The sequence below is a fragment of the Aquila chrysaetos genome, chromosome 16, assembly GCF_900496995.4.
Source record: "Aquila chrysaetos chrysaetos chromosome 16, bAquChr1.4, whole genome shotgun sequence".
NCBI lineage: Eukaryota > Metazoa > Chordata > Aves > Accipitriformes > Accipitridae > Aquila > Aquila chrysaetos.
In genome coordinates this window covers 3,267,242-3,294,555 of record NC_044019.1, presented here as the reverse complement: position 1 = coordinate 3,294,555, position 27,314 = coordinate 3,267,242, and the positions used below count along the sequence as shown (strand labels likewise).

At 56.4% G+C, this 27,314-nt stretch overlaps 1 protein-coding gene across 1 annotated transcript in view; it reads right to left on the bottom strand.

Annotated features, from left to right (window-relative positions):
- MACF1 (microtubule actin crosslinking factor 1) overlaps nucleotides 1-27,314 on the bottom strand; it is a 147,035-nt gene that overhangs the window by 24,112 nt on the left and 95,609 nt on the right. The window contains 12 exon segments of the mRNA XM_030038275.1: nucleotides 1,003-1,206; nucleotides 1,803-2,021; nucleotides 2,380-2,487; nucleotides 3,607-3,726; nucleotides 4,578-4,784; nucleotides 4,940-5,181; nucleotides 6,112-6,196; nucleotides 6,848-7,174; nucleotides 7,614-7,773; nucleotides 8,595-8,761; nucleotides 9,724-9,894; nucleotides 10,042-10,203. Coding sequence (XP_029894135.1) covers nucleotides 1,003-1,206; nucleotides 1,803-2,021; nucleotides 2,380-2,487; nucleotides 3,607-3,726; nucleotides 4,578-4,784; nucleotides 4,940-5,181; nucleotides 6,112-6,196; nucleotides 6,848-7,174; nucleotides 7,614-7,773; nucleotides 8,595-8,761; nucleotides 9,724-9,894; nucleotides 10,042-10,203 — 2,172 coding nt within the window.

Genomic DNA, 27,314 nt, shown 5'->3' with positions numbered 1-27,314 from the left:
TCTCAGCAGAAGCTGGCCACGGCTGAGACCAGGCGGCAATGCAACGAAAGCCATCTCAGAAACATGATTTCAGGCCCCCAGAGTTAATTTTTAAGCACGTTTTGCTGAGCTGTGCATGGACCAGAAATAAAAGTCCGGGTGTAAAATAGAATCAGCCCAAAGAAAGAGTGTAAATGAACATCTGTGGTGGTGGGGCTTACCTCTGTAATCTGCAATGGTGGGGCGCAGTCAACACAAGAATGAAATGGGACCATGTGGGGAGGACGGGCACAGGCAGCAACACACACAGATAACACATTCCACAATGGGAGTGAGAGATGAGACGGGAGGGAGGTGTGGGGGGGAAAAACTCGGAGTTAATACAAGTGCAAACCAAGAGAAGTGACTACACAATACAGGAATAAAAAAATAAAAACCCAGACATGACAAAAACCAACTGTGCTACGGTAACACGGAGTGAAATGAAACATAACTAGGGGTCGTAAACCCTCAGCGGCAGGAACTCTTCACCCCCTTTCTGGACTTTAGCACCTACGGTCTCTGGCCCTCCTTTCGTACCTCTGCTCCTGCAGTCACCGACCTTCTCTGGAGATGCCCAGGCCCTGGAGACAACCGTTAACTCTCCCATACAAAGGATCCCATGGCTGTTCACTGCACACACAGCTTATCAGAAATGAAACTTATCTCTCCAAGCTCTTTCAAGAGGCTCTCTGGGCCCTTCCAACCTTGGGTGGATGCCAAAACAGCCCCTTTGAACAAGCATCATTACTGAGGTTGTAAAAATTTATTACCCTATTTACTATGTCAAGATTCAAACGCCTTTTCCCCCGCTTTCGCAGCCAGCGCCGAGCGGCAGGAAACTACCCTGGAGGTGTCTGACCACGTTGTGCCTTATAAAGGGTTTTACAATTGTAACACTCAGAATAAAACTGCATTTCAAAGCACGTGGCTTCCCCAGGAGACTGCGATAAGAAGACTCGGCTCCTTTGCATGCCAGCATACCTGGGTGGACTGCGAGACGGCTTCGTCAAGTGCGAGAGCCCGCTGACACACCTCCTCCTTGATTTTGGCATACATGGCCTCAGCCGTCGAGTATTTTTTCTGCACCATCTCCCCTTCCTCGGGGTTGAGGTCCTTGAGCTGCGGTCCGATTTTCAGCAGCTTGTCGATATGAGGCTTATGTTCAGCAATGGACTCTCTCAGTTGCTAGGGAATAGAGGGAAAAAAATACATTTGTTTAGAAATCTATTGAAAGCCGCTGCCTATTTGTTTCATGCAACGCTCCAAGAGCAGCGATCGTATCTGGTAGCGAACTCACACCGTGGATTTCTTGACCCAGCATCTGCCAAGCACATGGCACTCGGCTCTTCCTAACATGGCTATGGCTCTGCATGCGCCGGCACACTGCCCGGCACGGGTCCTTCCCCGGCACGGCCGGCTCCTGACCCTCCCCACAGCCCCACGGGGGACCCCACTGAGAAAATTCGCTTTGCAGCTCCCTACCCTAAAAGCACAAAGCGGTTTTCCCTGCCACAATCAGGCAGGAGATCCGAAGGCAGCCAGGCTCCCTTGGGTGCAATCTGTATTTTAGTAAGAAGTGCTCCAACGTAACTAGTGATTTCCACATGGTACACTCACAGCACACTTGTATTACATAGGAAGGATCCCCAAAAAGAAGAGAATGGGAAAAAAAAAATCAGAAAAAATTAGAAAAAAGGTGCTCTCGCCTCTGCGAGCGCTGCGCCTCTGTTTAAGGTAGAAGAACCGATGGCGCAGGAGACGCAAACTCTGCGTCCTCTTACCCTCATGTCCTCCTGCTGCTGTTTGAGCTGCTCGTGATCGATGGCCGGAGGGGGCAGCTGGGAGATGAGGGCTTGCGTCTCCTCGATCCATGGGTTCAGCTCCTCGTAGGTCTCCCAGAACTGGTTGACCAGGACCTGGGCACGCTCCAAGCGAGCGTAGCGCTCCGAGTTGAGTTGACTGATGGCTTCGTACTGCTGCACCAGGGACTCGGTTTTCTCCTAAAAAAAGAGGGAAAAGAGTTCTAGCGAGGGATGCAAAAGGGCCCAGGAAAAGCGCCAGCTGCATGCTGTGAGCTGGAAGAGCAGGAGGTGCCTTTGGTGGCCTTCCACGCGTGCAAGCTGTAATTCCAATTAAAGCAGCCTCAGAAATCTCTGTTGTCCCCCCCCATCCACAAACACTGCAATAAAAATATGCAATAAAGGAGAGTAATAAATGTAAAGAGATTTCTGCTAACGCTGGTGGGAATTACTAAAGATGGAGTAATTTTAAACTACTTCAGCCTGTGCAAGAGCTGAGAATTCGCCTCTCTCCCCGCTCCGTCTCCCCCGTCGCAGTAAATAGCAGAGGGAGGTTCACCTGGAGAACAGCTTTTTGTTCCTCCCCACATGTCCCAAAGATCTCATTGCGCTGGCTGAACAGTTCATCCATGGAGTCTTTGTGCCGAATAATGTCGATGGAAAAAGCCTGCAGAAAGGAAACGTCCAAAGAAAGGAAAGAAATCAGAGCCGAGCCCAACCTCTCCCCCAGCTCATCCACGGGACCCTCCTGCCTGCGCCAGCTGTAGCAGGCAGGAGAACTCAGCGCCGCAGAGATCACGCAAAACTCAGCACAAGTGTCCTGCAGCACACTGAAAATCTGGCTGAAAATGCAGATTACTGCATGTTTTTCTCATGACTCATCTACATCAACCTCTCTCTTTCAAAGGCCTGAAAACAGCTCTTGAAATGAGGTATCAGTCCACTTCCACACCCAGGGTCCTTACCAGAGGAAAAGCTCCACCATCCATTCATTAGCGAACACGTTAACCCCCCAAAACGATGCTCTCCAGAACTACATCTACCAATAACTTTGCCGTTCCCAAGGTCCACATGATTAACAGCGGGAAGCCAAGCTGAGCTCAATTTAACTTAATGCTCAACGGTTCAGTCCCCGTCCCTTATAACAATGTCTTTTTTTTTTTTTTTTTTTTTTTTAAAATCCAATAAGCCTGTATGCTGCCCTGATTGCTGAGGCTGGTAAGGGAAGAAAAGGGCCGTTTATTTAAAGTGCACGTTCTTTTAAGCATGAGCTCATCTCAAAGATATAAAAAAACCCCAGCGTCTCTTTGTTCCACGTTTGGCTGCTGGGAGGGAAACGAGGAGTCCCCCACTGCAAGGAACAATGAGCAAAAAGCAAATGTAAAAGCATCCTCATTAATCAATATATACATTTCTCTAAACCTTTCCTGCTGCCAGCACCTGCAAGACCCAGACAGAGCTCGCTCCAGCGGCCACAGGGAAAGCCTTTGGAAGGAGCTGCTCTCTCGAGGGAGTCCAGGCAAAAGCACCCATTCAGCCCTAAACGGCCGTGCAAAGGTTTTGGCTCCCGCAGACGGACAGGAGGCTTTTTCCTTTAGAGGCCAAACACTTCATTTCTCTAAATCCTGCTTCTCCCTTGTTTTTTCCTTCTGCTTACCAAGGCCAAGCGTTGCATCTCTCGTCCTGCTCTGGGCTCAGCGCTACACGCCCCAGCTCATCATGCAAACGGCATCCCTCCTTCGCTGCCCACCCCGTGTCCCCCCCCCAGCAGCGAGCGCGCACGTACCTTCTGCACCTGCAGCTGAGCCGTCGTCTGGTCTTGCTCCAGGCGGATGGGACCGAGAGCCATCAGCTTTCGCTTGGTCTCAGCCACCCAGGCCAGCTCCGCGTCGGCCGCCTGCTCGTACTGGCACACGGGAAAGGACAGGTTAGTGATGGGCAGCAGGGATGGAGCGCACGGCCAGTTGGGGATGGTGGGAGACATGCCGGGGGGGACCCAGTGGGATGCATGGGGACAAACGCCTCGCCCGGGCATGCAGAGGCAAGGAGGAGAAGGGGACATCGGGGTGGACACAGGTTTCTGACTCCAAGCTCCCCTCCGAGAGAAGCAGCAGCCGCTCTCCCACGGCCGGCGGCTCCCGCAGCTGGTTTTTGGGGCACAGAGCATCACTGCTGCACAGGCGCTCAGCGCAGCAGGGCAGGCACCCTTCTCTACAGCCTCCCTGCCCACAGGGAAGGGGACGCCTCTGTTTTACACAATCATTTTGCCTGCACGCTCAGCTTCGTGGAGTCAGCGCTCAAAGCCAGCGAGGGCAGTTATTCACAGCGCTCCACAGCCTCCAGCCCATGCAGAACAAGCCTTTTTTGAGAGGACTGTTCGCCTGGAACAAATCTCTGTGCTATCACAACAGGGGATGACATTCTTCCAGGCCTGAAAGTCACCTGTCGTCGGTTTTACACCATCTACGTCACCCAAGCAAGCAAAAGCCCGCAGGTGGGGATAACGTGGTGCTGCCCCAGAGTTATCCTATCCGAACCACACGCGACGGGACGGGTCAGAAACCAGCCCTGCTGCCACACACTGCTGGTGGGGCCCGTTCATTTCTTGGCATTCCCGACAGGATTTGGCCCTCCTGTCGGGTTGCGCTTGCTATCCCTCCCGCCGCCATCGCGCTGCGCGGGCTGGAGCGACGCCAAGCCGCTCGCTCCCACTCTCCCGAGAAAAGGCGTCAGCCTCTGGCGGGGTTATTAAATTACCTGTTGAGACCTCTGAATAGCAGCATCGATTTCTTCCACCCTCTGCTTGACGGTGTCGCTGACCAGCTTGTAGCGCTCGTTGGTGTCCGACACGAGTTTATCCAGCCCTTCGCGGGCTCGCCAGGGAACCAGCTCCAAGAGAGCTCGGCTCACCTCATTCACCGTGTCCAGGACAAGCCTGTGCTCCATCACCTCCTTCTTCAGCTCCTGTGGAAGGCACCCACGGACATATGTCCTTCTCAGCGCTCTGCAGGTGACATCCCTCTCCAGCTCCTCCCAGGCCTCTCAAAACAGCGAGCAAACCCCCACCGGCTCCCACCCTCGTGTCCCCGTTCCTTGGGTGCTGCTCTGCCAGCCCCCACCTTTTGCCTCTGCTGGAACTGGGGTATCTGCTCGCCGGCGGGGGACTGTCCCCCACTGGAAGCCAGCTCGTCCTCCACTTTGCTCATCCAGCCGGTGAGCTCCTCGTGCGTGGACTGGAACTTGGTGGCCAGCTGCCGAGCCTGCTCCAGCGTGCGCAGCGCCTTGGAGCTGGCAGCGGTGATGTCTGAATAGCGGGTCTTAATTCCATCCAGCTTCTCCTGGATCAGCAACACCTCCTCCCCTGCGAGACAGCAGCAAGGGGCAAATGATGCTGGGCTGGGGGGGCTGCAGGAAGGTTGAAGCAGCCACCTGCCCTGTTCCCCCCCCCCGTTTTAAATAGCTAATTTCAGTCTCACTTTTCTATATATCAGTGCAACTTTGCAGCCTATTTTTACAGCCGGGAAGGTACTGTTCGAGCTGACATTTTCTACCAGCCAGTGTAATGTCCACCTCCTCCCTGAACAGGAAGGAAGCGTGCTGCGAAGCCTGGCTTTGCCACAAGCCCCAAAGCCACCACAACTCGGTTCTCAACTAACGTGCCACAGCTCCAAGAAAAAAAGGTCCAGTTCACTCTTTACTGCTATTTCCGAGAGGACAAGAAACTGCAAGCCACATTCTTTGTAATCACTCTTCCTGCTACACGGCTCCCACAAGGACAGAGGTCTGTACATCTGCTCTGAGCAGACCACATCTGAAGGAAATGCATTGCCCCGACCTTTCTTCCCACTCATAAACATAAACTCACACCCACGTGGCAACAGCAACAACTGCTCAGTATGGGAAAGCAATATTAGGAAAGGGCTGGGTGTATTTTTAACCTCTTTCCATGTGATTTAGCAGCTGGATGCAATGAGAAAACCCTCCCTTGCATTGCAGGGCTGCTCAGTGCTGAGCATCACCACGCCGCTGGTGGGAATCACCCGCTCACGAAGCTGCGAAGTTGGTACTTGGGATTTACTAAGCTGGAGTGCTTATGGCTTGGCATCCAGGTCTGGATGCAAAACAGCTACTTTGGGAGTATCCGAAAGGAAATTAGACCCAAGGGAGAACAGCCTTCCCCCGAACAACGTATCGCTGCAGAGCGTGGACTTCCCAGGGAAGACGATGTGGAGGACGGGGGGCTTCCCGGACCCCCCACATCGGCCAGAGCGTGCCCAGATCTTCGTGTTACCTGTGGTTTGCTTCAGAAGAGCTTGCCCGTTTCTAATGGCTTGGTCCACGTTCTTCTTCCTGTTCACAATTTCCTCATTCAAAGCCTGGAGAGAAAGGCAATTGGGGTTACCCTTCTGCGGGGAGGTCCCCGAATCCTGCCAGCCAGAGATTCTAAGGAGTGCACGAACGGCTCCTACTGAGCACGAGAAGGGTGGACAGCAGATCTGATACTTGTCCAGTCATCCTTCTCCTGCTACGGGAGTTATTGGGACTTCTGGGACCCAAAGGCTCAAATCTTAGAGCAAACCCATCCCACCCCATTGGATACGTGTTACCAAAGAACTTGCCCTTGTATTAGACATAACCTCACTCTTGAAAAGAGCTTGCACGGCCCCCGGGGAGCGGAAGCAGACGGCTTCCTCGGTGGCCAGCCTGGCTCAGAAAACCCACTGGGCTTTTCAAGCTCTCATTCTTGGAAACAGCATCCAGCTTTCTAAAGGCACGGGGTGGCCAAGCTCGCTCAGACATTGTTCACAAAGCAAATGAATCATTTGAAGTTTTCCCCCCAGGAAACCCATTTTTGGGGCCACAATTATTGTTTTTAACACATGAAATCTCTTTACGCTTCTCCAAGCCTAGAAGAGAACCAGCAGCGGAACAAACTTCGCAAAATTAAAGTCAGACCAGAAACAAAAATAAAACCAGATAAATGCAACGAAATAAACAACATAAACATGGAAGAAAATGGAAAATACCAGCTGGTCGGCATGCTGCTTCTGCAGGACGTCCCGTTTGTAATCCTTTACGGATACCGAGCCGAGCTTGTCCTCGACCTCAGCCAGCCAGTTGAGCACTTCCACCTCCTCCTCCCCAAAGAGCCTGGCGTTAGACAGCGCCTGATCCAGCAGCGCTGCCTTCCGGCAGCACCGGTCGTGGACCTCGCCGTAGCGGGTCTGCAGAGAGTCTAGCTTCTCTGCCAGCAGCCTCCGCTCGGCGGCACAGCTCAGGGAGGAGAGGGACTGCCCGACACCGACCGCCCGAGAGACGTCGGCCGCGTGGCTCTCTATCTCTTCCTCTAGAGCCTGAATGCCGGGAGGATAAAATGGACAACAGAAAGGAAAATGAGTGAAAAAATGGACAAAACCAAACCAAAACCAAACATAAATGGGGAAACAGAAACAATGAATGCAACTGAAGGGATGAAGGAGACACAAAACCCACCCGTGAATGGGCAAACTGCATCGAAATAAAAAAGGTTTAAAAGAAACACAACAACAACAGGAATGGTTTTTCTATCCAGAGCCAGATACATTCGCTGCGAGGTGCGAAGACAGCAGTTTCATATTTACCCACACTGGTGGGTTAGGGTTTGCAGCCTTCTCTGTACATAAAGCAGCCTGGAAAACTCCTCCAATACTTGCTCGTGCCAAAAACCCCCTCGCCGTGGCAGGAACAACCACCTGAGTGGGACCCAATAGCAACCACCTCCATCGGCAGCTCCCGATCACGCACGGGTCCTACCTTGTGCCGACTGATCTGCTGCTGGATTTTGGCAGTCTGGGTACCGATGGGCTCGGAGTTGGCCAGTTTCTTTTCCGTCACCGACAGCCAGTCTGACACAGGCTCCGTGGTTTCATGGAACTGCTTTGCCAGGACCAAGATGTCCTCCAGCTGCTTCTGCCTGTAAGAAGGAATAAAACACTAAGGAGCAGCTCCCCCTTGGAGCCAGGCATGGAAGCAGCTTCGAGTATTAGGAAGAAGGAACCCAAGCAGCCCTATTCAGAGCAAGGTGAGACACTGTGTCAGGCAAGCTGCAAAGGCAAACACAAAAATCAATGTGGAGAAACTGCAAAATAAGCTTTTTCCTGCAGCTGTGCCTTTAGGGTCCAGTCTACCCCCCCGGGAAGGTGGCAGAAAGGCTCCCCTGCTGTGTTGCTTTTATTCCATTCCTACCACTATCCTGGAGATCCTCTGACGTGCTCAGCTTGTGTCCAGGCTCTCGGTGTTTCAGAGCTGCTGAGCTTCTGTTTAAAGACAGCCCGGTACCAGTACAAGTCCTAGATGGACAGTCCATCTAGTTGGCAGTGACTTAAAACACTGGGAGGGTCAAATCTGGCCCTCAGAAGTGACTTCAAAACCTCAAATACTGGCTTATGGAGTAACAAGCAACTCAAATGAGATTCAGGCAGCAGAAAGGTGTCAACAGGATGTTGCTGCTAAAGCTAAACGTTAATGCTTAGAGGAATAAAAATAACATCCATCCCCTGCAGGGAATTTATTTAATCTGAACTCTTCCCTGCCATTGTAAACCACCGCTATCAACTTCAGCTCCCAAACGGGCTTTGATTTCTCATGTTTTCCAGCTGTTTCCACGTTTCCAGGATGTATCCGCACAGAAATCTCCGCCAGCTCCCCACGTGTTGTAACCCCAAGCTCCGGGGCACCGTGAATCGCAGGACGAGCTGGCCCCGTGTTTTTGGCCAGCGGCGCAGACCCCCTCACCTGCCGGCCGCCCTGCCCAGCAGCCCTGCCCAGCGGCGCTCCAGGCTCTCCAGCTGGCCCACGATCTTCTCCCGGTCCGCGGGCTCGGCCGACTGCGCGATCCTGCCGCCCTCCGCTTGGATCATCTCAACGGTGGCTTTGCGATCATCCAGGAGTCGCTGGAGCAGCTTTAGCAACAGCAGGGAAACAAAGGAGGGTAAAAGTTACCAGACTGGATCAGCAGAACTTCTTCTAGCCCTCAGAGATAGCAAATCTCTAATTGTGGCTGAAAACCACCGTAAGCACGGGGCTGAGACCAAAGCCAGCCCAGCAGGACAGCCATCAAAACCAGTTCAAAAAAAATTAATAATAATGTAATAATATGCTTTAACTTTTGGTCAGCCCTGAAGTGGTCAGGCAGTTAGACTAGATGATCGTTGTAGGTCCCTTCCAACTGAAATATTCTATTCTGAAAGAGATTCAAAGCACTTCTTTGCCAGAGAAGTTTTCGGAGGCTTCCCCATCAACCCCCCGAACTTATGAAGATTAAGTTCTTAACTTTCACTTTAAATAAATTTCCTCTTCAAAGTCTCAATACGTCAGACCAAGCCTCGGTAAGAATTCATTTCTAAAATGTTTTACCACGACCACACTTGAACTTTCATCCGCCTGCTCAGAAGGGCAGGCGCCGGCCCGGGCTGTTATCTCTGCAAACACCGGCACGCCTCGAGTCAGTTCTTACAGTTTGTTCATTCCTTTTGTCCAAATACCCAAACTGGTACCTACAACGCCAGCTTGCTCCTGACGCAGCAGAATTACCAGCACAAACAAAACTTAGGGCTGGAAAAACACGGCCGACCAGCAAAACCAGCAGCAAACTTCAAGAGGCAGTGGGACAAGAAAGTAACGCTGGTGATTTAGACGATGGAGATAGCGAGTGTGGGCAAACGAGCTGCCTGTTTTCTGCTGCTGCAGTCTTCCCCTCATTACATCAGAACGTGGGGAACCAGTAGAAGAGCCACCATGAAAGAAGCAGGCTTGTAGACATCCCAGCTACGCCTTATCTGTTACAGCTGGACCCCCCAAAAATTGCCTGGCTGTCCAGAGCTCCCCCTCCCATCAAGCCAACCCTTACCCTGTACTTGCTCACCTTCTGCTCCTGGATCTGGGCTTTCACCACCTTGTACTCCGCAGAGGGAGGTTTCTGGTTGGAGATGAGCTCCTCGGTGTCCGTCAGCCAGCTCAGCAACGGCTCCAGGGCGTCCTGAAACTTCCCGCAGTGCAACAGGGCCTCTTGCAGCTGAGCAACTCTTTGGGCCACCTGCACCCCAAACACAACCCCACTGCACGGTCAGGCCGGTGATGCATCAACGCCGGAGCCTCAGCAGCCTGTCAACGACCCCCTTCTTCTACCAGACCCCAACAGGGCTGAGAGAAACCAGGTACAGCCACCTCCCCACGCTCTCACCTTCTTGTTGAGGGTGTTCCAGCGGGTGTTGATTTCTTCCATGTCATGCTCCAGCCCTTGGACATCACAGTTTTTCCCGGCACTTTGGATGAGTCCTTGACCAACTCCATTGACTTGCTGTAGTTTCAGCTGGAGAGGATCCACTTGCTCCTTCTGGAACAGCTGGGGATGGGAAGGGTGGGAGAGAAAAGGTATTTATAACCTGTGAGCTGCTCTTACAGCCCCTCCGTCATTCAATAGATACAACAGGCTCTCCTCTCTATAGAAGATGCAGTAGCTGCTTGCACTGATTTTATTAGAGTTGTGCAAGCTTGTCTAAACTCCTCCCTTGCGTTGACCCAGTAATGCAGACGTCGCAGGCGTTCGCTGGTGTGGAGCACAGCTCGGGACCTATACGCATCCACCTCTGCTTTTAAATGGGTAAATCCCCTTTTTCCAAGCACCAGAGTGAGGTGGAGAGAGCAAATCGGGGAAGAAATGAGAGCATCGGCTCTGGTCAGCCATCAGATTGGGAAATAATGCTCCTGGGGAAAAACCCAAAGCAATTCTCACAGTGATGCTATTGAGAACGGAGACCTGACATCACATGAGTTTTGTTAACCACAAAATTACAGACACCGAGAAACTAGCTGTATTTCGAAAGACAAAGGCAATAGGCAATTAATGTGCTAGTCGTTTACCGCACCGCATATTTGGCATGGTCCTGCCTGGGAATCCTGTGGGGAAAAGCTTTTTAAACCAAAAAAGATTTGATAGGGAAGGGGGAGGAGAGCGAATGAAGCTCCCCATTGTAAAGAGAGGCAGCAGGGAAAATCCTGCTTCCGTGAAGGAGATAAGTGCTCTTTATCAGAGCTGTGGATCTGCTGTAACCACCCGCCGACGCGGCCGCGGGTGCACGGTCCCTCTCTGGCACGGCTGGGGCGGCCGCACAGCCCGGTGCCAAGGGAGAAGCCTGCTGCTTCCCCATAGCGAATAGCACGAGCCCCCAAAAAAGGGAGCGGAGTCCTTCATCGCTTACTCTGGTCCCTTGGACCATGAGCCCATCGAGAGCACAGGTCACCCCGCACCCAGCGCTGGACAGGATCAGAGCCCTTGGCCCTGTTGCAACATTTTCTTTTTGGAAAGCAGAGGGGATTGCAGCCAGCTTTCTCAAGCGTGCCTCCTCCTCACGTGCCCGAGAATATAGAGATTGACGGCATCAAAAAATTCCCACTCGGATGCAAAATCTCTCCTAGCAGAGCAGCGACTCGCGGATGGCACAGCTCTCCAGACCCAGTGATCGCTTTGCCTCCAAAGGAACACAAGGCAGGCAAAAAACCTCAAACGCAAAAAAAAAAAAACCCAAACACACACACAAAAATTTCCCTGTCCAAGTAAGAGGGGCTGCCTTGACTTTCTTTGCCCCGTTTTCAAAGAAAAAGCTATTCCTTCCTGTCAGAGCTCAGCAACTCGAGGGCAGGGAGGTATCGCTCCAGGACACGAACCGAAGGGTGTGCTGGCAGACATTGTCCAGAGCTGTTTGCTCAGGGAGAATTATGCCACGGTTATAAGAAATAAATGGTGACATGAAATCACTGATTCCCCGGATGCTTCTCCTGTTACTGTTTATAAATGGAGCTGGTTGTTGGAGCAGCCAAACCCACAAAAGGACCAGGCTGATAAGTCTGGCATGCCAGGCTGGGTCTGAGCCCTCTGCACGCTGCAAAAACAAACTCCAGGGCTTCGAAGCAGCCGGGCAGGGAGGGAGCCCCGCAGAAAGCCCAGCCGTCAGACCACAGGTACCTGCAACACATGAATCGGTACAGCCCGAGAGCATGACGCTGCACAAGGATCATTACAAAGATAATCACGCTAATGGCCTGAGGAGCGAGCATGTCCAACACACTTGTTTTTCTTCGCTCATAAAAAGATTCCAGCAATTTAGTCCATTAACCTCACTGTGACTCAGCTTTGAAACAAATATTTAATGTACACCCTTTGCTGGGCAGGAGAAGGCGTAGAGCGAGGTGTCCTGCCCGGGCGAAGTGGCCGGACAGACATCTTGGCGAGCAGAAGGACATCTGCTCCGCCACACCTCCTCCTCGCTTCCAGAAATGCTTCCCAAAGCATCCCCTAGCTTTCTGCTTCCCTCATCTCCCGGGCGGCCGCGGTCCTTAACCCCACCGCTGCCGAGCGCAGAGCCCGACCCCATGGTGGGAAGAACCGGCCAGGCATCGCCCCGGTGCAGAGCCGGAGCTGCCAACGGCTTGAGGAAGCGGAAGATTTATGGGGTTAACAATCAGAGATGCTGCACGTAAAATAAGGGTCCCACCAGCAAGGCAACGCTGACCCCAAAGCAGTGCATTTCAGACAACAGACGTACAACGCCAAGAACCCGACGACTCTTTTTCCCCCGCTAAGGTGCACGCCGAGCGCCCCAGCTCATGCTTACATGGACCCCCCCGTATAAAAGCATCTCTCCGAGCCCCTCCACGTGCATTTCTTAAATGGGTGGCACAGCCTAAATGATGAGTAATTGCTACCCAATCGGGATTTTCAGCGCTGACTAACTTCTGATGTCTCCTTAGTGATATTTCTCCTAATCCAGATGGCAGTAAATCAGCACTCGGCTGTGGGAACTCCACCACCGAGGTCTCTCCAGGCAAAAGCCATGAGCACAGCACGGCAAAGCAAATCCCCAAACGCCAGAGAGAATTTGAGCCCCTTCCCACGCACGTTCAGAGCCTCAGCACCTTATTGCTCACTCAAAAAGCTACAGAAAGCAGCGACTGCACAGGACAGGAATTATTTGCACTTAATTTGTTTTACAGGATTCTCTCTTCCGATATATTTTCTGCTTCAGAGATGGGAACCACCCCGCCAGGATCCGTCGAGAAGGTTTTTCTGAAGCCTGTGATTTACGTCTGAGTGACCATAATGCACTTCCATAAGCCCAAAAAGTTTAAGACAATAGTTTAGGTCATCATGCAGCGATAGTCTTTTGCCTCCCCTACTTATAAAAACACACCATTCCCCCCCCCCCTCCAAACTTTTTGCCTGCCAAATTCAAGCCGAACTCAGGAGGGAGAAGGCTGTTTTGAAGCCTGAACCCTGCAGATCGTGGCTGCGCGTTACCGAGCGGGCTCCCACCTCCCACCCACCCCTCAAGTGCAAAATAAAGTGATTTCTGCGCCTGAAACCCCGCCTGCCAGCGCCTGAGCAACAAATACCTCGTTATCTGGAACGAATCCATCTGGTAGAGCAGGAGGCCCTTCTGCGATGAGAGCGGTGGCGGGGGGTCCCTCCGTGCCCGCGGGCACCTCTCCCTCGCTGGGTGCCAGGGAAGGGGCACCCCCACGGCCGGGGGGACAGAGGGTGTCCCCCAGCACGGCCCCGTGGGTCGTGGGTGCCACGGCGGAGGGTGCGCCCGGCATTTCGCGCAGCTCTGGGGCGGGGGGTCCCTCCGGGGGGAGTGGGAAGGCGAAGGGGGGACCCTCTGTGCCCAGCGGCACGGAGGCACCGTCCCAAGCTGCCACCTCCGCTGCGGGCGGTCTCGGACCGGGGTCATCCTCCAAAGCTGGCACTTCAGTGGATAGGTGCTCCAGGACGGGTGGCACAACCACGTCGGCAAAGTCGTCTGTATCCCCCGAGGCCGCCGCCGGCCCCCCCGCTGCCGGTGGCGCAGGGGTACCACCGAGATCCCTGACACCGGAGACAAGCGGGTCGGCCGCTTGTGGTGGCACAGTGGCAACAGGCACATCAGCAAACGGTGGTGGGGCATCCAGAAGCTCTTCCACCGCCAAGGACGTGGCAGCGGTGGTGGCATCTGGAGGTAAGCGCTCAATGCACGGTTCCTCAGCATCCACGGTAGGATCCCCAGTGGCTGGTGGTGTCTCCCGAACCTGGGGCTCTGGGACAGCCACATCCCCTGGTGCTGGTGGGTCGGTTGGAGCAGAAAGCCCCCCAACATCCCATGGGATGGCATCGGGAGCAGGCTGCCCCACAGTGGGTGACGTGCCGGGAAGCTCTTCTGGGGCGGCCGGGCTGGCAGCATGCGGGAGCCCCTCACCCGGCACCGCGGTACGGCACTGTGCCGCTGGCTGGTCTTCCCAGCCGCAGGCAAACAGCAAGTCCAGGTCTCCCGGCTGCAGGATGGCTGCCTGTGCCTCCCCGTGCGTGACAGCCACCTCCACGGGGGACCCTTCGGCGTGGGCAGCCCCTTCCAGAGCCAGAACCTGGCCCAGGGGAACCATTTCCCACGGGAGATCCTCAACAGGCACCGGGGATGTCGTCGGAGCCTCGGAGCCCAGCTCTGATGCAGAGCCGGCACGGAAAGGCGGCAGAGAACCACAATGAGCATCCTCACTTTCTGCCGGATCAGTCTGGCCCTCGGCTCCCTCACCCTCTGATCCCAAATCTGTGGCTTCACCCTCGGAAACCAGTTCTGAGACATCCCAGTTGGTGAGCTCAGTCCTTCCAGGCAGAAGGGGATGGCTCCCGAATGGATCCGTCCCCTCGCCACTGGCCTCACTGTGCTGCGGGGGGGACCCCAGCTCCTCCGCCACTGTGTCGGGAGCTGGGGGCTGGCAGGGGGACAGCCCAGCCGGGGACACTCGGCCAGGACAGGTCTCCTCAGGGAGCTGCGATACTTCACCATCAGGCACCAAAAAGTCTTGGTTATCTTCAGCCCACCCCACCAGAGCGCTGGGGAAACCAGCTCCCTCCAAGCCAGAAGAAGCTGGACGGGCGCCTGTCTCAGGAGATGGCATCCCACCAGCCACCAGCACCGCCACCGCACAACTGTCCGTGAGCTCCGGGTCCACCAGTGGGTCAGGTGCATCCTCCTCCACTGGTGCTGGGGAGCACTGCCGGAGGGAGCCCGGCCCTGCCACGGCCACGGGGCTGGGTGAGGCCCCTCCGTCCGAGTCCGTCGGGGTGACGGCTGAAGTGTCCCTTTCCGAGAAGGGCTCCGTCGCTGGCTCCAGCGTGCTCAGCACCTGCGAGCTGCAGGTGACGTCAAAGTCCTCCAGATCCGACACGACGGCAGAGTCCGAAGCGCTGACGTCCAAAGGGGCCGTACGCTGACATGCTTCGACCGCCGCGCCGGCCAGTTTGGCTGAATCCGGGTCCAGCCCCTCCGAATCCATCGGGGAGACCTGAACCTCCACGTGGCCAAGGACAGCCCCATCGCTCTCGTCCTCGTTCAGGCACTGCTCTTCCAGCTCCAGGAACATCTGCACGGAGTCCGTGTCGGACAACTCGGGGACCGCAGGGCTGGCTGAGCGCTCTGAACCCGGAGCAAAGTCCTCGGCCTCGCACTGCACCGCCGCATCCTCGGTACAGCACGCGCTGCCGGTGAGGCGGCTGCCGGCACCCCCCGGGGACGCGCAGCACCGGGAGGTCCCCGGGCTGGGGGCAGAGCCGTCCGCCGGAGCAGCAAATTGTTCCCTTTCTTCAGAAATATCTGCCAAGCAACAGCTCCTCTTCTCCTCTGCCACCAGAGCAGCCTTTCCTCTCTCTGACAGCGTCGCCTCCTCCCACTCCTCCATCATCACCCAGCGCTCGTCCTCCTCAAATCTCAGCTCAGACTCTGTTTTCTCCCTGAGATTGGAGGTGATGAGAATATCCAGTCCTGCATCCAGCAGCTCTTCGCTAAGGCACGGAGAGAGGTTGACGTTCTCCACCGTACAGTCCGACTCGGAGGCCTCCAGGGTCTCCTGGTGCCCATCGCTGAGGCTTCCCTTGATGAAATTCTTCCTGGCTCGCGGCCAGGTGGCACTGGGGAGCCGTCGAGCCCTGGCCAGGTCCCCGACGCGACCGCGGCCCTCACCGGCATTCAGCAGGGTCTGGTGCTCATTCCGGGGACCGCCGTAGCCATCCGCGCCAAACTGCTTGGCCGTCAGAGCCTCCGCCGCGCCGGATGACTTGGAGACGTGCTCCAAGGTGAGAGACTCGGACATGGGCTCGCCGTGGTCGGGCTGGCCCGGGCGCTCGGTGAGCATGGTGGTCGACTCTCGCTTATCCCGCAGGGAAGGGTTGGAGGCGCCCGCTTCTGACACCTCGCTCAATGAAGCCCCCATCCTTTCTGCAAATTCGGTGAAGTTTGGTGGCATGAAAGACTTCCACGACCGCCGGTTGACGTTCTCCTTCCTCTCGGGGTTCGGTCGTCTCCTCGGTGGAGCCGGCGCCGGCTTGGAGACATCGCTGCTGAGCTTCAGCGCGTCAAAGATGACTCGCTCATCCAACTTCTTCGTTTCTGGTGCCCTGGACTCGAAGACGTTGGCAGCTCCCAGAGTCCCATTGCTGGATATGGTGCTGCCGTCCCCCTTGCCGAGGGTGCTCTTGGAAAGCTGATTGAGCTTCGATCCCTGATCGATTTGCTCGTTAATTCTCATCGTGTCGTATATTGACCTCTGGGGCACGTAGCAATCCTCTATATAACCATCCTCCTCCTCGCCCTTCCCCAGGCAAGTGCGGTTCTGCCGTAAACAGTCTGGCCGGCTCAGTGGTTTGCCCATGCTCTCGTCCTTACGGCTGACGAAACCGCCCCGGCAACCTTTCGCCCACCACCGCAGGAAGCATCACACGGCCAGCAGGTCCCAAACCTGCCGTGGCAGACTCTAATCCCAAAGCAGCGACGCTACGGGGACGGGAGGGTGCGCCGGCAGCACCGTGCCGGCTCAGCAGCCCGACCGGCGGTCCCGAGCAGTGAAACAACCCATCTCATCCCCCCGACCCCCCTAAAAAAACCCCATCCATCAGCAAAAAACATCCAAATCCGACAGCTTCGATAAAATATTCCCAATCGCCGTTTGCGACGGAAACCGCCGAAGAGTTTGAAGCTCTTAAATTATCCCGTCCGTCCTTCTTTAATAACAAAGGCACTGCTTGTCCCGGCCGCTCACGTATCGCAGCCCGAGCGGCGAGCGGCTCCTCGCATTTTCTGCCCAGCTCTAAGTCCCGTGGAAGTCCAGCTGGTCTGAATTAGCCTCTCCCCCCGACTCTCGTGTTTTCATTTGAACTGAGCTTGTCAGCGGATATTCGTACAAGTTTAAACACAGGAAGTTCTTCATTCAGGGCAAACTCAGAGGTTTCCTGCCTCAAAAACATGATGGCATTGTTGTTCCCGTCACCTTGCCACGACGCTCCGGGCCACCGAACCCCCAAAATCCAGCCGGTTGCCGCCCGGCGGTCGGAGCGTACCGCGGACTCTGGTGGCAGCGGCGGCGGCGGTGGAGGAGGAGGAAGGCTGCTGGGTCTTCGCTTTTTTTTTTTTTTTTTCTTCTCTTTCTCCCCAGGAAAAAAAAAAAAAAAGGGCTATAAAACGCATCCAAAAATGGCAAGGGGACGGAGCGGCACGAAATCCCCCAAGTTGCCGGGAGCCGGCGGGGGGGACGGGGAGCAGCCGCGGCCGGAGGTTCCTGCTGCTGCTGCTGCTGCTTCTTCTTCCTCCTCCTCCTCCTCCTCCTCCCGGCCCCTCTCGTACTAACTTTCCCGGCAGCCGGTGGCGGGCTGCGGCGGCTCCGCGCCGCCGGGCGGCCCGGCCATGGCGGGGAGGGGGGGGGGTGGGTTCCCGCGGCCGGTTCCCGCGGCGAGGACGGAGGTGGGGGGGGGGGGGTAGGACGGGACGGACACCCACACACACCCCCACACCCACGCACCGGGGCCGCCCTCCCCTTCCCCTTCTCGCCCCTTTTGTGCGCGGCTCAGCGGCCGGGCCGGGGGCGGGGGGGTCCGCGTCTCCCCCGCGGGCAGCCCCCGGCCGGCGCGGCGGGATGCATGGCGCGCCCGGCCCGCTGCCTTCCTCCTCTTCTTCTTCCTCCTCCTCCTCCTCCTCCGCCGCCGCCCGTTCTCCTTCCCGCCGGCGGAACAAAAGGCCGAACCGCGCAGGCCGCCGCACGCCCCGGCCCCGCCGCCGCCGCCACCGTCGCTCGCCGCCAGCACCGGGCTCCCGCGGCGCTGCCAGCCCCGGCGGAGGGCGGGCGGGGGGGGGGGGGGGGGGGGGAGGCGGCACCGCGGGGCGGGAGCGGGGCGGGAGCAACGGGGGCCGCCTCCTCCCCCGGTGCCGCGGTCTCTTCTCCCCCCCCCCCCCCCCCGCCACCTCCCCTCCCCCCCGGCCCCGGGAAGGGGGGGGGTACCGGAGCCTGAGTGGGGGGGGGGGGGTGTGGGGGGGGTCTCCGCGCCCGGTGGCAGCCCGGGGCTGGCCCCTTCCCCGCCCCACCGGGGCTGGCCCCTCCTTCGGGGGGAGGCGGCAGCCCCCGACAAAGAGCAGCAACGCCCTGGCTCGGCGGCGGCTTCGGCTCAAACCGCCCCCCCCCCCCTCCCCGGCACCGGCCCCGCCGAGCCCCCGCACTCCCCCGGCCCTTTGTCCGCACCCGGTCCCGGTGGTTTTCCCCGATACGGCGTTTTAAGGCGCTTCCCAACCGGTTGGGAAGGGGGCCTGGCCCCCACCCCGGGGGCCCCCTTCCCCTCACACCCACCCCTGCACAAAGAACCGAGTTACTAAATCACCCCCCCCCCCCCCCAAAAAAAAAACCCAAACCCCACCAAAGTACCATTTTTGCCTTCCCCGAAGCCGCATCGCTCCGCCGGCGCTACCAACCGCTCTGCCAAAAACCCACCCGCAACTTGCCACCGCACGCCTCGCCGGCTGCAGGTTCCTTTTCCTAAAATCTAATTTTTACGGCCCGGGTTTTGGGTCAGCATCATGCTCCTCACTCCCCCCATCACCATCTTTCCCCCCCCACCACCACCCCCCGACCCTTGGGGTTTAAGAGATGGGGAAAATTTAAAGCGGCTGCTGTGGGGCTGAGAGGGAGGCAGCCCGGGCGTGTGAATCACTGCTGCGAAGTGATGCTGAGGGAAGTCACAGACTTGGGAGAGAAAACAGGAGGGCTTGAAACAGCCTCCACGCATCTCCAGGCAACAACCCGCCCCACCAGCCACCCGGCCTGCTACTTCGGGGATGAATTATAGCATCGGGATAAAAATACAAGAGGCCAGGCAGGTGCTTAATATATAAAAGCGTGTACCGTGCACCCCAATAATGCCAGCGTTGGGAGACCGTGACCTCGGTCTGCACTTTGCCGTGCCACAGCTTCACCAGAAACCTTCCCAGCCGGCCGTGGCGAGCCATGGCCGTATTACAGCTGAGAGGTTGACGGCCAGGGAAAGATGAAAAGCCTGATTTTTTTTGGATGCGCTGCAGGTGCCTGCTGTCTCCGAAAACATTGGGGCTTGGCCAAGGTCGTGGTACAGCTGCGGTGGGAGCCCACCTTCCACGTCCCTGAGTCCTTGGACCCTTCGTCCGCAAGTGCCCCGGCACCAACTGCACATGCAGCATCCAGCACCGCGTTCCCCTAGGGACTTTTTCCTTTTGGAGAGACGGGAATGGATGTTTTGTGGAAGGGGAGGGTTCAGGGCTCTGGAGGAGAAACGCCTGTTAAACGGCCCGAAGTGCTCAGCGGGGCTGGTTGCACACCGGGAAACCTTTGGAAACTCCTTTTCTTATTTTCATGATTAAATATGACCAAAGAAAAGAGCGGGAGGTGGCGAGGGAGCAGGGACCTGGGAGGGGTGTACAAACACCTCTCCCCCCCAGCCCCACACTGCACGAGGGGAGCCCAAGCAGCCCCCGGGAGCCCCTTTGCCCACCCGCAGCTGTCCCCTCCACATCCCCCAGAGCCCTCCTGGACGGACAGACGGACGGTCAGGGCTGGCCCCGCAGCCTCCTCCAGCCCCGACTGCCAACACTGCAAGAGTGTCCCAAAGCCCAGATTTTTATACTTGGCGGGGGACACACCAGCTCTTGGTCCGTGTTATTAATCCAGCACAGCTGAAACAACAGGGGCAGGGCGGCCGTGCCGTGCCAGCGCTCCGGCAAAGCCGCCCCCGGCTCCCCCGCTACCACCTTGGCCGGGAGCTGGCGGAGCAGAAGCGGGACCGTTACCGCTCCGGGGGCCCCTCCGCGAGGAATCCCAGGCATCCGGGCTGGGGCGCGGAGGCTTTTTGTTCCACTGTGAAGAAGGAACGATCTCGACGTGGAGCTGCCGTTTCACAGCCAGAAATTCTTTTCCCATTTCCTCACCGAGTCACGTGCCAGAAGCAAGCCAAGTCTTCCTCCAACACATCCCCCCATCTCTAAAACCATTAGGGAAATATTCGACAAGTACTAAAGCCAATTAAAAACCTGCTGTGCCTGGCCTGAAGATCCCGGGCAGAGCTCTTGCAGGTTCCCCAAGTCATGGCTTTAAGCCACCAAGGGCCACCCCACCGCTGGGGACAGAAGCCGAAGGGCGCTGGGAATTGCAACTTCAGGGCTTTGCTCGAGCTTTGTGTTGGTGCGAGGGAAGGATGGGGCAGGACGCGAAGGTCCCGCCTGAATTTTTGTCCTTTCGGGTGTCTCCGAGCGGCTCCAGCACGCGGAGCCCTGCCAGCAGCAAGTGCCAGGACTGAAATAAAGGGCCGATAGAGCTTCAGAGCTGCAGCCCCGAGCTCAAGAGAGCGTGTCTGCTCACTTCGCGGCTCACTGGCCCTGCGGCACGGCGGCGGTGGGCGGAACGGACCACCAGGACTCCTCACCTGGCTTTTGTTCAGTCACCAAACCTCCTCTCACCTGCCCCGTTACCAGCACATTTTGGCCAAATGGCTGCAGACAACACTTTCGGGCGCTGGGATGCTCAAGCTCCGGCAGCCAGCTCGCTGTGGGGAGAGGACCAAACAGCCCTACCGAGGGCTGTCACCCAGCCCAGACCCGCTCGTGACCCAAAGCCACCCCAGGCCATCCGACGGTCGCGTCCTGAAGCGAAAGATAAAGCCCCCCAGCTAAAACCCACCCAGAGGTTTTCCCAGATTTGCTCCAAGTAGAAGCATCCCCATTTGTCTCCCAGACCTGTAGGTTTCAAGCTTTCCTCATATGGCCACTGGCCCTGGAGCGTTGGGACGCGTGCCTTCCCCGTCACGGGGTGATGTCACCCTGTTTACGACTGCATTACATCCTGCCTGCCGCTGCCGCCACTGTTTACATGGGAAAGCAGTATTTGGAAACCAATATATTTTTAGCTTTCTTTTAATGCATCTCAGCAGCTGGAAATGAGGGACCTGTGTTATGTGATGAGCAAGAGAACCCAGAGACAGCTCAAGATCTCTGATGAACACATCGCTAATGAGCCCAAGGTACAACCAAGGGCCACCTTCGTCCTCAAAGCTTCTTTAATCTTCACCTTGGTGCCCTCCTGCCCTGGGCAGCGTAGCACCCGCTCGCCCAGTCTGGCTGAGAGTGAATGCAGGAGAGCTCCGGCCTTTGCACCACGAGCTTTGGCCCTACACGTCCTGCTGACCGTGTCCCCCATATCTGACTCCACGAGGGTCACCGAGGCGGTGGTGGCAGGAGGGACCGCGAGGTTGAGACACGGTGCCATGTCCAAACGAGGCAGACGGGATAAACCCCGAGCGCCTCCAGCCCGATGGAGGGACTCAGGGTGGGTTTCAGCCTCCCTCAGACACTGCAATAAAAGCACAAAGCCAAATCACGCACAACCAAAATCTGCCTTAGAAACTGCTTTTTAGGTTTTGCTGTGGTTTTTTTTTTTACCGGAGGATTCATGTTCTTTAAAGCCTTTGCTGCATTTGTCAGAAGGTCAGAGGGATTTCTTTATCTCCCTTTCAGTGCTGTTGCTCTCCTCCTAAACTTGCTCCTTTTGCCAAATCTTTGCGATTGCCGTTTCGGCACCGCGTGGGCAAGCCCCGAGCTCCCAGCCTGTTCCAGGCAAGAGCACCCGGGCTAATCCCATCCCACCGTGCCGGGCTGGGTGCTCCCTTATCCCCTTGGCTAACAGCTGACTTCAACCCGATTTCATGTCAGGCCTCTGCCACCACGCAATCCCTCTCTTCAAAGGCTACGGCTGTTCGAGATGCAGGGAGCCAGCGCGCCTTTCAAGCAGCGATTTGCAACCTGTAGCCCGTTAATTCGGGACTCTCCTCCGCAGGGCTGTGGGAGGAAACCTCGGTTGGCTCCATGGGGGTCTGCACCTCCACTGGTAAAGTTTTAGAAAGAGGTTAGAAACCAAACTCCTGGAGAAACGTTCTGCAGTTTGGAGGTAGAGACGCAGTGAGCGCTGCATTTTTAAATTTATTTTCTTTTTCCAACGGTGCAGGAGCTGCACCGTAGCGCTTTCCCTGCAAGGCAGCTAATATAGATGTTGGTATAAATAATTCTCCCAAACGAAGCCTGGAGCCCACGTGTTACAGCAGCGCTCAGGCACAGCCCTACACCGTGGCATTCAGCGCTCGATCACTGCGGAGCCTGGGGCTCCCCTGGGACCCCATCTGTGTGCACAGAGCACCCTGAAACAGCCCAGCAGCAACCTGAGCCGGGACTGTGAGCGAAGGGTAGAGCCACGTGCCAGGGTCCTCGCAGCCGGGAGCTTGGCTGGGCACGGGAGGTACGACCTGCTGAAATGCCCATTTTTGTCCTCGGCTGCCCAGTTTTCCTGCAAATTCCCCTCCGTGGCTGCCAGGCTTTGCTCTGGTGCTGCACAAGGGTGGGTGAAGCACCCTGGGCTCTCCGGCCATCCTGCTGCATGCTGCCAGTGACCCAGCACCCACGGGCAGGGTGCTGCCATCCCACTGCCCGTCCCGGGGAAATGGAAAACTGCAGAAGCTGCTCCTCACCCAGTGTCAGAGTAATCGGGGACAGCAGGGAGAGACGAGGGATGGGGTGATTAATAAACTGCTCTGGAGGCTCTTTAGGAAGTGAGGTAAGCGCGTTATCATCCACAGAATCCTCTGGATGGGAGACATTTTAAACCACTCCTTCGGCAGAAGAATTGGCAATTGTTCTTGAAACGCTGCGGTGACTAATCCAAGCCCGAGCCCTTCCCCAGAGAAGCCCCCGTCTGCTCCAGACCCAGCGGCCACAGTCACTCCCTTCCCCGGAGGAGATCGGTGACTCGCCTGGATGCTGTGGGTGACGGGAAAGTCCTGTGTTCGCTCCAACACGCGCTCCCACTTCCATGGCCGCATCCCGCCAGGACCGGGCTCCTCTCCCTCCTCTGCTCAGCCCTTGCGGACAAAAAGCTTCCCATCTCCTCCTCCCTCAGATCCTCAGCTCTCCCGGTCTTATGCAAAGCTGGTATTTTTAGTATCTCCTGGAAACACTGCAAAGTGTCACCACCACCAGCTAACGAGTGCTCCTGCAAGAGGACATTCCTACGGCCGTCTCCCTCAGCTGAGACCTGGCAGGGGCACCAAAGCATCTGCAAGTGGGTGGCTTTGGAGAAGTGACCCAAGCCGGCTCCTGAAAGGGACCATTTGATCACAGCCTAATTGTTTTACGGTCAAGAAAAGGGAAAAAAAAAAAAAAAAAAAACCTCGCTATGATTTGGTCAGTCTCAGCAGCTCTTGGCTTAATTCACTCTTGCTCTCGGCTTGCTCGGGATCGGGGAAGTGCCTGTGCCTCTCTGCCCGCCCGCTGACAAGTCAAGGTCAAAACCCATCTGCGGCTCGCTGATGAACAAGCGCACCGGCAACGCTCCCTTCAGGGAGGACGAGCTCCGGGGGCACATTTGTTCTTCCCTTTGCGATAAAATTTACTTCCAAGGAACGAGGAGGCTGCAGGGGCCACTCGTGCTCAAGTGCCTCTTGTGCAAACACGTTTATTTACAACACTCCCGGATTACCAGGTTAGAAGTGTACCAAACATCACCAAGGCTTTGCAGCTCCGCTTGGGCCACTCGCCCCAGCCAGGTTCGGTGACAGCCCCGTCACAGCCCGCGCTTATCACCCCCCATTTATCATCCTCTTCTCCAACGAGGGGAGATGGTGCCTTTAAGGCAGCTTAACAGCTGTCAGAGAGGAGGCATTTTTGCGTGTGTTGCTGATGCTGAAAATACTAGCCAGAGATACTTTAAGTAGGTCTGGAAAGCGTTCAACGAGAAGACACCGTCGTGCAGCCTGTCCCTGCTCCCAGCCCAGTCCCACCCAGCTGCTCCCAACTGGACGACTGTCGGGAGCCGCACGCATTCCTCCGGGGGCACAGAAGGGTTAAAAATACCCTCGGCCAGGCTGGGGCACAGCAAGTGGCAGAGTGTCCCTTCCCTGCCCCATCCCATCCCAGAAACCCACCTCCCCTCTCCCAAGGCCCCACCGGCGATGCACCCCCAGCTATGGGGTCTTCGGCTATACGATTGGGAGTGGAGTTCCCACAAAAACCTTCCCGGAGGCCTGGGCTTGGTGCTTGGGCATCGCCCGCGAGCACCCGTGCCTGCTAGTGGCGGCTAACGTGCCGTCTCGAGAAATTAAGGCTTCGAGTGTAAAAGCTTTGGTTTAAATACCTTGCGTCATCAGCATATGGATTTATTCCTGCTCTCCTGTTCAGCCCTGCGATCCCGAGATGGGATGCTGGTTTTCCTCTGCCCATCCTCAAGAGCAGCTCTGCAACAGCAGGAGCAGAGCCGGCAGTCCCCGAGATAGAATCATAGAATCACTGGGGTTGGAAAAGACCCTTAAGATCACCATACGCGCGTCTTACAAAGGAAGATCACAAAACGCCGCTTGTGCAATCAGGGACCGCGCTCGTCCCCAGCCCACCGAGGAGCGCGCTCTGCAAACGTAAATGGGATAAACTGGGAAGAAACCACCCATTTCCATCCTCCTGCAAAATAACCACCGTTCAACACCACACGGCGCTGGGCAGCCAAGTCCCCATCCCACGTCTCTCCCCGCCACCGACGGCCCCACGCAACGACAACAGCTCACGCAAGGGACGCGATGCCCGTGAGCTCCCTCGTACCCCCAAGGCCACCCCTCCTGAAAAGCAGCGGCCTCGGGCAGTGACACCTGGGAGAAACCCAGGGACACCGGGCACGAGGCAAGCAGTTATTAGTAACGGCAGCATTTCTGATAGCGCCTTTGAGTCAGCTCCCCGTCTGAAAGGTTGGGGGAATTAAGAGAGTCATAAATAGAGCGCCGAAGAAAGCCGACGTCCTCCTGCCGCGAAGGGGGGCAGCGGCAGGGAGGGCGTAGGAGCGCGCGTGGGCTCGCGACGAGTGCCGGCTAATTGCTGCTTTTACTTAGGGTGAAGCAGGGAGGACCTGGAGCAGGATTAGACAGAGCGGCATCTGAATGGCAAGATGACTAATGCTGTTTAGGGCTTTACTCACTCACTGCATCACCCCTCCTGGGATTTCTTTCCTTTTTTTTTTTTTTATTCAAGCAGACAAAGAGGGTGCTGGAGGCACGAGGGCTCCGCAGACCCCGGACGGCCTGACCTGCTCTACAATAAAATGGGAGTGCGGCTTCAGTTATTGCTGTCTAGGGATTCTCCCTCCCCCTCTCCATCGTCCAACATAAAACCTTTATTGGCGTGAAGGAGCGGTGCCCGAGTTCACTGCATTGAGCAACTCCGGTTTCAAATAACCTCCCCCAAAATCCACAGCAGGAGGAGAGGCAGGAGCCCGAAATCTCATCTCTTCCCTCCACTCCCCACGACCTGCCCCGGCAAAGCCGTCGCCCTGGAGGGTCGGATGCTGCGGTCCCTCGCTCCCCGCAGCAGACCCCCTCCTGATCCCCCCCTCCTCTCTGGCTGAGGCGAGGGTGGGGTTTAATTAATACTCGGAGGCGAGATCCTGGATAAGCGGCGTGGCGTGTGCCAGCTGCGGCAGGTCCCGGCTCGCCAGCATTCCTCCGCCGTGCCCCAACGCCGCCAGCAGACGTGGGGCAAAGCGCAGCTGCGGTGACGGCGGGGGCTGCCGGCGCGGCATTGGGAGGGGGCCGGCAAGTCGATGGAGGTCCGGCCGCACGCAGAGGCGTCACCGCGCATCTTCCCCTTCAGCCAACCGCACCTGCGCCGTTTTGAACGCGACGGCGACCGTTCGGTTATTCCAAGTTTGACGCTTTTCCTTGGGTTTCGTTTTGGGTCAAGTTCTCCAGACTCTTGCAGAAATCTCTTCCAGCCGTTGAGCACAACTCGGAAGGAAGGCAGGCTGCCCCGTTCCTGCTCTCGTCTTCGTCACGTGGAGGAAGGCGTCCCCAGCAAAGCAAAACCACTCTGGCATGATACGACTGGGGAGGCAACAGCATCCTTCCACTCCCGGGCATCGCTCTGTATTGCAGCAAGCCTAAAAACCTCTGCTCGTGCCTTTGACCTAGGGCTGGGCGTTACGCTCTGCTTTGCAGGTGAAATATGGCAACGTTAAGAGTTTATCCAAAACCAACATGGTGAATCAAAGAGGGTCCCAGCTCAGAATTGCCAACGCTAAGTACCAGCCAGGCTTTGAAACCCAAGTTCAAAAGCCACTGTAAAAAATGTAAACAAAACCCAGGCTTGAGCTCGCTTAGCCAGGAGGCCAAGCTACCCCAGCACAGATGTCTTCCCAAAAAACACCAAAGAATTTGATTCCATCAGGTCTCTGCGGCCCAGGCTGATGGATGCTCTTTGGCCAGATAGGACGAGCCCGTGCCTGGGGCTTTCTGGCACCACTGCTCCGAACTAGCAAACCTCACCTCTGCTTCTTGAAAGCGTAAAGGAAGATCGGCCACTTGCACTGAACAGCACAAGTTTTATCCAAAGTACAGCATTAGTTTCCCAGTCTTTGGGAGGAAGGGTTGTAACTCGGGGTCTTCTAGCTCAGGGGTTGCTGACGCTGGAGAGCACGCGATGGAGAAAACCCCTACGTCTCTGCGTGACCCTCCGTCTCTCGTCCGTACCTGGGGAATCGCTTCCCCAGAGAATTCTGCCATTTGCTAAACTGAATCAACATAGTTGTTATGTTTAGTAACATTTCAACTGTGGCTCATTTGATGCCAGTCATTAAAATTTAATATTAGCATAAGCTTTGAGAAACCTAAGCTGACAGCAGAGAGAGTGGAGGGGGAAGTAATGCCCCAGCCTGAAAGCTCTTATGAGGAGCTCTTGCTGTTGGCTGTCACTTGTCCCTCGTGCCGAAGAGCCTGACTCGGCCGTATGATGCTCATGGAGCCACAGCACAGAAAGATTCTTCCAGCTTTTAGTACCCTTTTTTACAAAGAAGGGTCTCCTCAGAGGGGCAGCAATGGAAAGACAGTCGCTTGGGTTAAACTCATGCTGAAGACCAGGAGTTAAAGATGAGGTTCCTTTGCTAAAACCATGCTATTTCTTCTGCAGCATAGCTGTATCTGAAGCGATCCATCAGTATGTCCATATAAGCACAGACTCCAAACCACAGAAATGCCTTGCAGCTGCACTTGATCTCACCATAAAACTAGGGGCTAAACTAGATGACCCCTTAAAGTCTCTTCCAGATGGGTTTCTTACA